Genomic DNA, 13,799 nt, shown 5'->3' with positions numbered 1-13,799 from the left:
CAGCGCCCACACGGGATGCCGGTGCTTCAGGCCAGGGCTTTAACCCGCTGCGCCACAGCGCTGGCCCCAGGAGCATTAGTATTAAAGCTGGATCAAGTAGAAGCAGCAGGTTACCACTGCTGTGCTACAATGCTGGCCCCACAAGTGCTATCCTTTCATCCACCAGAAACTAGTCTTTCTTTCCACCCACTGCTTTACTCTCAAAATGGTGCCTTTCAAGTAAAAAATACATCATTTTTATATATATATATATATAAATATATATATAATATATATTATATATATAAATATATATATTTATATTTATATATATAAATATATATAAATATATATAAATATATATAAATGCACTATAGTGATTGGCACAGAGTGGGGTCTTAATAATCAGATTGTGTAAATGAATTATCAGTATTAAATTAGAAAAGTTTCTTTAGCCATTATTTAAGAATGATGCTCTTAATGCATTCTAACATTGGATTATGTCTATTATGTACCAGGAACTATGCTAGGATTTGGAACTTTGATGATGAGGATAATGATAACAATTATAAAGCATTAGTATATGCAAGTTAGTGTGTAAAACACTTTATGTGGGGCTTGTGTTATGGCATGGCAGATGAAGCTGCCACTTGCAATGAGCCATTCCAGTTCATGTCCTGGCTGCTTGACTTCTAATCCAGCTCCCTGCTACAGGCCTGGGAAAAGTAGCAGAAGATGTCCCAGCTATCTGGGCCCCTGCCACCCACATGGGAGACCTGGATGAAGCCCCTGGGCTCCTGGTTTTGAACTGGTCCAGCTCTGGCCATTGCAGCCATCTGGGGAGTGAACCAGTGGATAGAAGACCTCTGTCACCCAACTTTCAAAACAAACAGATAAATGTTAACCCTTTATGCATATGGTTTAATCTTTGTGAAAACCCTGACAGGTATGTAATTTATTCTGCACCACACAGTTCACCAATCCCTTGCTTTTTCATTTTTCGATGAAAAGCAAATACTGACTGTAGGAGCCATGAATGAACATAACAGTGTGACTTCAGAATTTTAAACTCTTAATCTTTATACTCTATTGTCAAACTTAAACCTCATCTCATGTTGAAATGCCTGGGTTTGAGTCCCAGCTCTATTTTCTTTTTTTTTTTTTTTTAAAGATTTTTATTTATTTTTTGAGAGGTAGAGTTACAGAAAGTGAGAGGGAGAGACACAAAGAAAGGTCTTCTGTCTGTTGGTTCACCCCACAAATGGCCACAATGCTGAAGCTGCGCCAATCCAAAGCCAGGAGCCAGGTGCTTCTTCCCGGTCTCCCATGTGGGTGCAGGGGCCCAAGCACTTGGGCCATCCTCCACTGCTTTCCCAGGCCATAGCAGAGAGCTGGATAGGAAGAGGGGCAGCCCGGACTAGAACCGGTGCCCATATGGGATGCCGGCGCCGCAAGCGGAGGATTAATCTACTGTGCCATGGCTCCGGCCCCCCCAGCTCTATTTTCAATTCTAGCTTCCTGCGAATGCACACAATGGGAGATATCAGGTGACAGGTTAAACACCTGGATCCCTGTCACTCAAGTAGGGGACCTGCAGGATTGTGTTCTTGGCCCCTGACTTTTGCCTGAACCAGCCATAGCTGTTATGGGTATCTGGGGAGTAAACTAGCAGATGGTAAATCTCTGTCTCTTTGCCTTTCAAACAAAATGTATCAAGTGTTTTTGTAGTAAGAAAGTAAGTGTAACAAACTCTTTCTAGGGGAAAGGAAGTAGAGCTATCAGCAATCTAGTTATATATATATTTTTTTAATTTGACAGAGTTACAGACAGTGAGAGAGAGACAGAGAGAAAGGTCTTCCTTCCATTGGTTCACTCCTCTAATGGCCCCTACGGCTGGCGCTGCGCCGGTCCGAAACCAGGAGCCGGGTGCTTCCTCCCGGTCTCCCATGCGGGTGCAGGGACCCAAGCACTTGGGCCATCCTCCGTTGCCCTTCCGGGCCACAGCAGAGAGCTGGGCTGGAAGAGGAGCAACCGGGACTAGTACCCGGCGCCCCAACTGGGACGGGAACCCAGTGTGCCAGTGCTGCAGGCAGAGGATTAGCCAAGTGAGCCACGGCACCGGCCAGCAATCAAGATCTTAAAAGGTCAATATAGGTATGCCAGATAAAGAATGAAATATAGCAAGGTTTGTTGGAAAAACCATGAGTAATTTAGTGTGAGTGGAACAGGCTGACAAAACTGGGATAAGAGTGGTAGGAGCTAAGACAGGACTGAAATGCAAAAGTCTCTGTAGGCACTTGAATCCTACAGTGATGAGTTTGATTTCTGTGTTATAAGCAAGTAACTGAGACTTATCTAAGACATTTTAATCAAACTTAAAAATGCCCAACTTTATATGAAATAATTATCCTCATCAACCATAATACTAGATCTCTCATCCCTGAGTTTCTCATTCAAATTAGGGCTGGAAAAGGGGAGAAGACTATAAGCCTCAAGAATGTCTACTGCACATATTAGTTGGTAAAAATAAGTGTTTTTGAAGTTCTAATACAGTTATCAAAGCAGCTGCAAAGACAGCGCTCGCTCTACCAATCAATTTTCAAAAATATACTAAGGTCTTTTAACATCTCTGAAGCTGTAAGGGTCTGGGAAAAGGGAAAACTAGACATTTAAGGAAGTCAGGTACCTGTTGTATACGGTGGAGCATTTCAATAACCTGAATATAGTCCAGGTAAACAAGCCCAGAAGTTTCCCAGTCCTGAATTAGGCTGCTGCGTTCTGGAGGTGCCAGATCTTCCAAGAATCCTTTCAGGTAGTCATAGTTCTCATTAATGATGGCATCTGAAGAAACAAAATATTGAGCAACATGTTTGCACTAATCCATGGCTCCCAAAGTATAGAGAGCATGGCAGAAATTTAAGACAGGAAAGAAGAAAATGTAACACCTCTCCTTCAGATTTGATTTGCAAAATAAAATTCTGTGATTTGATTCAGGTCTGTCATGTCTCTACTGAACATCACCTTCAGCCTGACCCATTGTGGGTGTTCAGACATTGGAAGAATATGAGGTGATCCCAGATACAGGCCCCAGGACTCACCAGAAGCTAAGTGTCGGACGACAAGTTTGTGGCAGCGGTTCCAGTGGCCAGCTTTAAATAAATAAAGGGCCTCCAAGTGCTTGTCAGATTCCATGTGTGCTCTCACTGCTTTGGCCTCGTGAATCCACTCAGCAGGTACACAAAGCTTCTGGGTAAGGAAAGTCTCCTTAGCCCAAGACTCAGGGGTCTCTATTAGCTGGCAGTGCCGGGTAAGCAGCTCTCGGACAGCCTTCTCACGCATGCTATAGGAAGAGAGATAAGCTGGAAAAAATTCTGTCTTTGATTATGCAGAAGGCTCCCCGGACAGTTTAGCATGATCCCCGGGACAGTCTCTCAAACTCCAGGTTTTGATCTCTAGTGGATCACTGGAGGCTGACAACTTCCCAGAAAAGGTTTTCCTCTGTAGTTTCTCTCATACCTTCCTTGCCACAATTTAGAAGACTGAAGATTAGGATAGGAAATTCTGCTTCACAGATCATTCTCTCAAGTTCACTCCCAACATTCTCCCTGCCCTTTCTCACACATGGCTGGTTCATGTATACTAAGTAAGGATTCTTTTAGGTTTCTGTTCCTTTTTTCAAACCACAGACATTCCTATTTCATTCTCTTTACCTCTAAAGGCCCCTTAAGGAAGGTCCTTTTCTGTCTGGGCCAAAGAAACAGTCATTTCAATTTCAGATTAAAATTATCTCCCACATCTTGGTCTCTTTTTGGAGATCCTATGCGTCTCAGAGACTCTCAATTCCATGAAAACTGCCTCCTTTTTAATATTCTTTTTCAGGAAATAGGATGTGCTTTCCCATGCTAACTCTGAACCATCAATCATATTACCAGCCAGTATTTTTACCAAGCAGAATCTCCCATTAGTGTTTCAGTAAACTCAAAGCAATACTCTTGCAGTCACTCACTTCTGCTAAGGGGAAAGAACAAAGAAATTGACTTAAAGGGAAAGCTCTACTAGATGCTTCATACTTTTACTCCTTTAGTTCCACAGCAAACTAACAGCAGGGACTAACATTATAATTCCACGGATGAAAAAACTGAGGCTTGGAAATGTTTACTCAAAAAGTGAGTACATTTTACCACAGATCAAAGTAAATGCATGGTGGATGAAGAACCAAAGCAAAAATCCAACTTCTTTCAGACTATAATACGACAATGCAGCAGTAACTAAGAGCATGGACTCTGGGTGAGTCAGAAATGTCACTCTGTCATTTACTAGCTATGTAACCTTACGCAAGTTAATCTCTCTCTGTGTTGGACTGCTCATCCATAATGCAGAGATTGTATGAGTGTCTGCCTCACTGGTGCACTACAAGCATAAAATGAGTATAAACAAGAGTATAAAATGAGTACAGAACAGAGTATAAACATATGTAAAAGCAATTACAAAAAAATGCTACACAAATATTTTTGTTACTATTGTAACAAAAAACAAAAACCAAAATCTCCAATTTTATTTTGTCAAACCATGACAAAAAGGCCAGTTCTCTTTCAGGAAAGAAAACCAAAACACAGACAGCTGAACACAAGGCTGAGTTGGTAAGCCCAATGCATGGGCACGGCAAGTGATGACTAGAGACACCAGCACCTAGGTTGTGTTATATGTTGCCCCAGTGAAGTGTACACTTCCATTTCTACTTCATTATTCCCTATTCCAATTTTATAGATGTTATCTCTAGAAAGACTTTTGCTCACCCTTGAAGTTCACAGAGAACTCTTCTCCCTTATAAGACTACTGAGAGGCCTTGTGATAAATATTAGTCTCATTTTTAACTTGTTCACATGAATACAGAGACAATCTAGACTGAGAGTTTAGATCAAATACACATTCTAAACAAGTACTTGCGGAACTAAATCCCAAAAGACTGACTCTTTTTGACCTTTCCCTATAGTGCTAGATGTACCTACTCGGTTCAACAAATTCTCACTCACCTTGAGTTGTCAATGTGGAGGAGGACAAAGATGGCCCACTCCCAGAGTCCCTCGCTTTCCAGTTGGCCTGCATAACTGACCTGCAGCACACCCTCACACTGCTCTGAGAGATGGGTGTAGTTAAGAGCCCGTAGAACCTCCCACAAATGCCAGCTTAGGCGGTAGTCCAAAGGATCTGCTGTTATGCTTCGAGGTTCCAACAGCTGGTTGAGATCATAATGTCTGGAGAAGAGAAATGTGTTAAGAGTAAACATATCTTGGAGCAGCTCTGCGGTGTAGTGGGCTAAGCTTCTGTCTGCAGGGCCGGAATCCCGTATGGGCACTTGTTCACGTCCTGGCTGCTTCTCTTCCAATTCAGCTCTCTACTATGGCCTGGGTAAGCAGTAGAAGATGGCCCAAGTCCTTGGGCCCCTGCACCTGCATGGGAGACCTGGAAGAAGCTCTTGGCTCCTGGCTTCAGACTGGCCCAGTTCTGGCTGTTGCAGCCATTTGGAGAGTAAACCAGTGGATGGCAGACCTCTCTCTCTCTGCCTTTCAAATAAATAAATAAATCTTTAAAAGAAAAAGAAGAGTAAACATCTCCAGGGGCTGGTGATGTGGTGCAACAGTTTAAGCTGCTGCATGCAGCACCAGGATCCCATGTGGGCATCAGATTGAGTCCCAGCTGCTCCACTTGCAATCTAGCTCCCTGCTAATGCACCAGGAAAAACAGTGGAGGATGGCTCAAATACTTGGTCCCCTGACACCCACGTGGGAGACCCAGAAGAAGCTCCTGGCTTTGTCCTGGCCTATCCTTGGCCATTGCAGCCATTTGGAGAGTGAACCAGCAGATGAAAGATCTCTCCCTCTCCTTCTCTCTAACTTTCAAATAAACAAATAAATCTTAAGTTAAAAAAAGAAAAAAAAAAAGAGTTGACATATCCAGCCCATAGACCAACTGCACTGAATAGGCCAACTCTTCTGGTTATACAAGTCAGAAGACAACGGAGGAACCCTAAAGCAAGGGCATTACAGGCCTTCCTTCCCTCTCAGATGGTGTTATCAATGTACTTCTAGGTTAAGCCAGCCAAAGAAATAAGACCCTACAAAGAAAGAAAGCACATTCTCTTTTGAGGCTATGTGATCTAACAGGTTTCCTGGTATTGGTTTGGCCTATATTACCATGCTGACACAGGGTGTTGACACAATTCTTACTCTTCCTTTTCTTCGTTATAGCGTCCTTTATTTTCCCTAATAATTTCTAGAATATCTCTCTCAGATTTTTTCATTTTCTAAAGTTGCTGGTTGTAAATTCTGTTTGCCTGAATAGCTAACTAGTCTTCATGATGATTATTTTCTTTCTTTGTAAGTTTTACCTTTAATTTGGGTTTTATTCTTTATATAGAAATCTAGATGCCCTGTGGAAATTTCTGCTGTTTCTTCTGCTTGAAGCCCTGAGATGTTAATGGTCCTATACAATTTTATGTAAGTTCTTAGCTTGCAATTCCCAGATATCAGAGTACTATGAACTAAGACCTTGCATCTGCAAATCTTAAAGATCTGGGGCTTGGATTATAAACCAACAATTTTTCCTTTTCACCTACGGTTTCAGGCAATTTATAATTTCCTAACAACTTCCTGAGTAATGAGTCAAGTTTTTCTAGATTGGTACTGTTGAGTAACATTGTGTAATGATGAAAAATTCTATAAATCTACCTTGACCAGTTTGATAGCTATACCAGGCACATGTGGTTATTAATACTTAAATGTTGAGTAACTTACTTTTACATTTTATTTAACAGCTATATGTGAACAGTGTCTATTCTACTTGGCGGTGCAGTTTAAGACCATCTCAAGGGATAGAGTATAAATTTTATGTAAGGGTTTTTTAAAAAAAGTTTGCTTATTTATTTACTTGAAAGGCAGAGAGAGACAGGGAGAAAAAAGAGATCATCCATCTGCTGGTTCACTCCCAAAATGCCTGCAAAAGCTGTGGATGGGCCAAATTGAAGCCAGAAGCCAGGATTCCATCAAGTTTCCCACATGGGTGTCAGAGATCCAAGGACTTGGGCTATCATCTGCTTCGTACAAGGGGGTGAGTTAGCAGGAAGCTGGAACTGGAAGTGGAGGCAGGACTTGATCCTAGGTATCCCAATATGGGATGCAGGTGGTCCAAGTTGGGGTTTAACTTGCTGCACCACAATGACTATTCCTAAACAATTTTTTAGTCATCGTAACTCTTATATTCCATTCTGGCTTTGGTTTCCTCTCCATTTTTGGCACTCTGAAGTATCTTTTTTAAAAAATGACATAATAAACTACACATTTGTATCTAGAATGTACAATTTTGATAAGTTTTAACATAAGCAATACATACACGAAACCACCAGCATGATAAAGAAAATAAACATATCCATCACATCCAAAAATTTCTCCATATCTCTTATTTTTCCCTCTTGCTTCTACTGTGCCTCCGCCTTTCCCAGGTAACTGATCTGCAGTCTATCATTATAGTTTCCATTTTGCAGAGTTTTATATCCCACAATTTCTTATAGATTCACCTACTGATAGAAATTTGCAATGTTCCTAGTTTGGAGCCATTACAAATAAAACTTTTATAAGCATTCTTGCATAGATATATGCTTTCACTCCTTGGATAAATAATTAGAAGTGGAATGGTTAGATCATAATATGGTAGGTGTATGGTTGACTTTTGAGAGGCAGCAAAACTGTTTTCTCAAGTGGTTTCATCATTTTATACTTTTCCTCCAGCAAGTCATTAGAATCTAGTTGTCCTATGTCCATGACAATTGGTAGAGTAAGTCTTTTTAATTTTTAGCCATTTTTATGTGTGGGTAGCAGTATTCCATGATGATTTTAATTTGGATTTCTCCATTTCCTATTGATGCTGAATGTCTTTTGTTTTTTAAAGAAACAGATTTATTTATTTGAAATGGGGAGAGAGAGAGAGAGAGAGAGAGAGAGAGAGAGAGAGAGAAACACACTCAAAAAGAGACACCTCCCAACCACTGGTTCTGTCCCTAAATGCCTGCAACAACTGGGGCTGGGCCAGGCCAAAGCCAGGAACAGGAAACAATAAACTCAATCCAGTCTGCCATGTTGTTAGCAAGAACTCAACTACTTGAGTCTTTACTGTTGTCTTCCAGGAAACATGTTAGCAGGAAGCTGAAATCAGGCACCAGAGACAGAACTCAAATCCAAGCACTCCAATATGGGATGCAGGCATCCCAAGCAGCAACATGTTATTATATATGGATTTTTTTTTTTCAATAAAAAGCTATATTCTTCCACAGTTAGTGTAAGTACCAGTAAAGAAAGTTTCATGAAGACTTGAAATAAAATGAACTATTACTTGTAATTAGTGGAAAAAATCCTAAATATTTTCAATATAATGTAAAAAAACTGAGATAGTTTTCATTAACTAGATATAACAGTATGTGTTTATATTACTATCATCAAAACCATGTTCTGCATTTATTATTAAACACATACATCCACAAATAAGAGATGAGCCCACACCCAACAAAAATAAAATTTAAAAAACTGATATGGAGTAACTAAGATATTTTATACTTTACTTGTAAGAATATAAAATAATACAACCACCAGAGTATATAAATGTTCAAGCAACTTTATCCATAATAGACCAAAATAAGAAAAACTAATTGTCTACCAATTATGTATCAAATAAATACATAAACTATGCAAAAAAGTCACAAAATCAAAATTTACCTGTAATACACATTAAGTCTCAAGATGGTCAAAGAAGCCAGACTCAAAAGAGAACATACAGATACAGAATGATCAATATGAAATTCTATAACAGCAAAAACTAATCTACAGTAACAAAAAGCCAATGAATAGTAGCCTGAAGTGTGGACTGACTACAAAACAGTATGCAGTTTTGTGGAGGATGGTAATGAAAGTATTACTTGGTTGTTGACAGCAGCTACACTGTGATAATTATAATAAAAGTTATCAAAGTGTACCCTTTGCCATATGCAAATTTTCTAATTAAGTTTCATTAAAATCTTTTTAAGACTTCTAATTCTAGTACCAGTGTTCTTTCTACTCAACTACTGTAAGACCCACAGCAATGCAGTAGTATCTGAAAGGAAAAGGCCCAAGGACTAGACTCCCTAGCAGCTCAAGGAACTCCCAAGTGACTACATAGCATGGCTTTACCTGTCACTGTACAGCTTTAGAATGTGAAAGCAGATGTCCCGAAGTGGTCTCCGTGAGTCTTGTTCCTCCTCTACCACACAGCCAGAGCCCTCCAGGTATGAAGGAAGTGGGGAACAGGCATATCTGTCACCCTCAGAGGTATTCTGAAGGAAAGAATTTGACAGAACAATGTATCAGTTGTTAATCTATTTCACTAGATGCTACCATATCTCAATTACACACATACCTGTATTAAGAATGATGTGACAGGGACCAGCATTGTGGCAAAGTAGGTTAAGCCACTGCTTGGGATGCTGGCATCCCACTCGGTAACACCGGTTTGAGTCCTGGCTCCTCTGCTTTCAATCCAGCTCCCTGCTAATGCACCTGGGAAAGGAGCAGAAGACAGCCCAGGTACCTGGGCTCCTAACATCTATGTGGGAAACCCAGATGGATTCCCTGTTCCTAGCTTCAGCCTGGCCTACTCCCAGGTGTTGCCAGCATTTGGAGATTGAATCAGTGGATTAAAGATCTCCTTGGGGCCAGCACTGTGGTGTAGTGGGTGGAGCTGCTGCCTATGATGTGGGCATCCCATATGGGCACCTGTTGGATCCTAGCTACTTAGGTTCCTGCACCCATATGTGAGACTCAGAAGAAGCTCCTGGCTTCTGGCTTCTGACCTGCCCAGCTCTGGCTGTTGTAATCATTTGGGGAGTAAACCAGTGGATAGAAGATCTCTGTCTTGCCCTCTAACATTAAAAGAAAAAAAAATCTCTTTCTCTTTCACAGATCTCTGCCCCTCTGCTTTTTTTTTTTTTTTTAAATCTTTGTCCTCATGAGCTTAAGTTTCCTTTTTAAAAAAAGAAATTTATTTTATTTTATTTAAGAGGTAGAGTTACAGACAGTGAGAGGGAGAGACAGAGAGAAAGGTCTTCCTTCCATTGATTCACTCTACAAATGGCCGCAACAGCTGGAACTGTGCCGATCCAAAGCCAGGAGCCAGGGGCTTCTTCCTGGTCTCCCATGCGGGTGCAGGGGCCCAAGGACTTGGGCCATCTTCTACTGCTCTTCCAGGCCATAGCAGAGAGCTGGATTGGAAGAGAAGAGGAGCAGCCAGGACTAGAAGCGGTGCCCATATGGGGTGTTGGTGCCGCAGGTGGAGGGAGGATTAACCTACTGCGCCATGGCACCAGCCCCCCCACCTTTCAAACAAATATATACATCTTTGAAAAAAAGGATATAATGCCTCAAATAAATCATTAAGGATTTTTTTTTTTTAAAAGATTTATTTGAAAGGCAAAGAGTGTGTATATGGTCTGGGCAAGCTCAAAGCCAGGAGCCAGGAACTCCATCTGGGTCTCCCATATGATCACAGGTGCCATCATCTGCTGCTTTCCCAGGTATGTAAGCAGGAAGCTGGATTTTAAGAACAGCCAGTACCTGAACCAGCACTTTAATATGGGACGTCAGTGTTACAAGGGTAGATTAACTCACTGTGCCACAATGCCATCTCTTACCAAGGACTTTTTAAAAATATATTTATCTGAAAGGCAGAGAGATGGGTAGAGGGAACACAGAGATAGAGAGAGAAGAGAGTTACCATCTGTTGGTTCACTCTTCAAATAACCACAACAGCTAGGGTTGGGTCCTGGTGAAGCAGGGAACTCAATCTAGGTCCCCTGTATCAGTGGCAGGAACCCAATTACTTGAGACATCATCTGTTGCCTCTCAAGAGGGTATATGAATAAGCTGGGCTCAAACCCAGGAAGGTCAATATGGAATAAGGGGTACTGTAAGTGATGTCTTCACATCTATGACAAATGCCCAACCCCCTATCAAGGACTTTAAACTATTTTTGGTCAAAAACTTCCATCTGTCTTCAGTGGACTATAGTAATGACGTTTTCAGTAGTTCTCACTAAATCCTCATACTTTCTTTGCAACAATTTTGTTTTAAAAGATTTATTTATCAAAGACAGAGTTACAGAGAAAGAGAGAGAAGGGGGGGAGAAAGAATATTTCATTTGCTCGGTCACTCTCCAGAAGACCACAATGACCAGGTCTGGGCCAGGCCAAAGCCAAGAGCAAGGAGCTTTCTTCCAGTGCATCCATGTGGCAAAGGCCCAAGGACTTGGGCCATCCACCATTGCTTTCCCAGGCACATTAAAAGGGAGTTGCTCAATCTTACCAAGGAGGCAGGTACCAATGCCAGCACACTTGGTAAAGTGATAAGTATAAATACACAACCGATCAAAAAGATAGGGTAAGTGTCAAAGAGATTTCACAAATAAGACCAGTGTAAGCAAATAATGAAGGATAGAATTAAAAGGGAGAGAATGATCCTGTGGGGGAAACAGGACACACAGCAGACTCACAGAATGGCAAACGCCCAAAACAGCACTCCTGCCTCAGAATTAACCCTTGGGACATTCGGATCTGGCTAAAAGGTCCATGAGAGTCTCACAGGCATGGAAAGCCATGGCATGGTGGCAAAAAACAATCTAAATGAAAGATCCTGGTGAACAAGACCCCAGCAGAAGGAACAGGCCAACAAGGAAAGAGGTGCCTTTCTCTGAAGGGAGGAAGGAACCTCCACTGTGATACGGCCTTGACTAAACAAGTACAGAGTTGGTGAACTCAAGTGGCTTCCATAGCCTAGACAGCTCATAGCAAGAGTCTTGCGTGATTGCTGACATCATAAATAAGAGTGCCAATTGTTAAATCAACAACGGGAGTCACTGGGTACATGCTCCCCACATAGGATCTCTGTCCTTAATGTGTTCTACTATGAAACTTAAAAACAACACTACTAGTCGAACAATACCCTATACCTGGTTCGGTTGTGTGAGTGCAGCCTGTTGAAATCCCTGCTTAGTGGGTATAAAATCAATGCACAAAAATCAACAGCCTTTGTATACACAGACAATGCCATGGCTGAGGAAGAACTTCTAAGATCAATCCCATTCACAATAGCTACAAAAACAATCAAATACCTTGGAATAAACTTAACCAAGGACGTTAAAGATCTCTACGATGAAAATTACAAAACCTTAAAGAAAGAAGTAGAAGAGGATACCAAGAAATGGAAAAATCTTCCATGCTCATGGATTGGAAGAATCAATATCATCAAAATGTCCATTCTCCCAAAAGCAATTTATAAATTCAATGCAATACCAATCAAGATACCAAAGACCTTCTGCTCAGATCTGGAAAAATTGGTGCTGAAATTTATATGGAGGCACAAGAGACCTCGAATAGCTAAAGCAATCTTGTACAACAAAAACAAAGCCGGAGGCATCACAATACCAGATTTCAGGACATACTACAGGGCAGTTGTAATCAAAACAGCATGGTACTGGTACAGAAACAGATGGATAGACCAATGGAACAGAATTGAAACACCAGAAATCAACCCAAACATCTACAGCCAACTTATATTTGATCAAGGATCTAAAACCAATTCCTGGAGCAAGGACAGTCTATTCAATAAATGGTGCTGGGAAAACTGGATTTCCACGTGCAGAAGCATGAAGCAAGACCCCTACCTTACGCCTTACACAAAAATCCACTCAACATGGATTAAAGACCTAAATCTACGACCTGACACCATCAAGTTACTAGAGAACATTGGAGAAACCCTTCAAGATATTGGCACAGGCAAAGAGTTTCTGGAAAAGACCCGGGAGGCACAGGCAGTCAAAGCCAAAATTAACTATTGGGATTGCATCAAATTGAGAAGTTTCTGTACTGCAAAAGAAACAGTCAGGAGAGTGAAGAGACAACCGACAGAATGGGAAAAAATATTTGCAAACTATGCAACAGATAAAGGGTTAATAACCAGAATCTACAAAGAGATCAAGAAACTCCACAAAAACTAAACCAACAACCCAATTAAGAGATGGGCCAAGGACCTCAATAGACATTTTTCAAAAGAGAAAATGCCAATGGCCAACAGGCAGATGAAAAAATGTTCAAGGTCATTAGCAATCAGGGAAATGCAAATCAAAACCACAATGAGGTTTCACCTCACCCCGGTTAGAATGGCTCACATTCAGAAATCTACCAACAACAGATGCTGGCGAGGATGTGGGGAAAAAGGGACACTAACCCACTGTTGGTGGGAATGCAAACTGGTCAAGCCACTATGGAAGTCAGTCTGGAGATTCCTCAGAAACCTGAAGATAACCCTACCGTTCGACCCAGCCATCCCACTCCTTGGAATTTACCCAAAGGAATTTAAATTGGCAAACAAAAAAGCGGTCTGCAGCCTAATGTTTATTGCAGCTCAATTCACAATAGCTAAGACCTGGAACCAACCTAAATGCCCATCAACGGTAGACTGGATAAAGAAATTATGGGATATGTACTCTTTAGAATACTATACCGCAGTAAGAAACAATGAAATCCAGTCAATTGCAACAAAATGGAGGAATCTGGAACACATCATGCTGAGTGAAATAAGCCAGTCCCAAAGGGACAAATACCATATGTTCTCCCTGATCGGTGACAACTGACTGAACACCAAAAAGGAAACCTCCTGAAGTGAAATGGACACTATGGGAAACGGTGACTTGATCAGCATAGCCCTGACTGTTAATGAACAACTTAATACATTATCCCTCTT

At 41.2% G+C, this 13,799-nt stretch overlaps 1 protein-coding gene across 35 annotated transcripts in view; it reads right to left on the bottom strand.

The window, feature by feature from the left end:
* The window catches only part of NUP98 (nucleoporin 98 and 96 precursor), a 132,089-nt gene that overhangs the window by 4,425 nt on the left and 113,865 nt on the right, over window positions 1-13,799 (bottom strand). For all 35 annotated transcript variants that reach the window (XM_008264839.5, XM_002708536.6, XM_051822866.3 and 32 more), the window contains 4 exons: window positions 9,198-9,340; window positions 5,013-5,234; window positions 3,078-3,319; window positions 2,666-2,820 (listed from right to left, as the gene is read on the bottom strand). In XM_008264839.5, coding sequence (XP_008263061.1) covers window positions 2,666-2,820; window positions 3,078-3,319; window positions 5,013-5,234; window positions 9,198-9,340 — 762 coding nt within the window. The remainder of the gene's footprint in view (window positions 1-2,665; window positions 2,821-3,077; window positions 3,320-5,012; window positions 5,235-9,197; window positions 9,341-13,799) is intronic.

This window comes from Oryctolagus cuniculus, chromosome 1 (genome assembly GCF_051225735.1).
Source record: "Oryctolagus cuniculus isolate XC-2025 breed Fujian yellow rabbit chromosome 1, ASM5122573v1, whole genome shotgun sequence".
NCBI lineage: Eukaryota > Metazoa > Chordata > Mammalia > Lagomorpha > Leporidae > Oryctolagus > Oryctolagus cuniculus.
The sequence above is the reverse complement of the archived record's forward strand: the minus strand, read 5'-3'. Positions and strand labels throughout refer to the sequence as shown.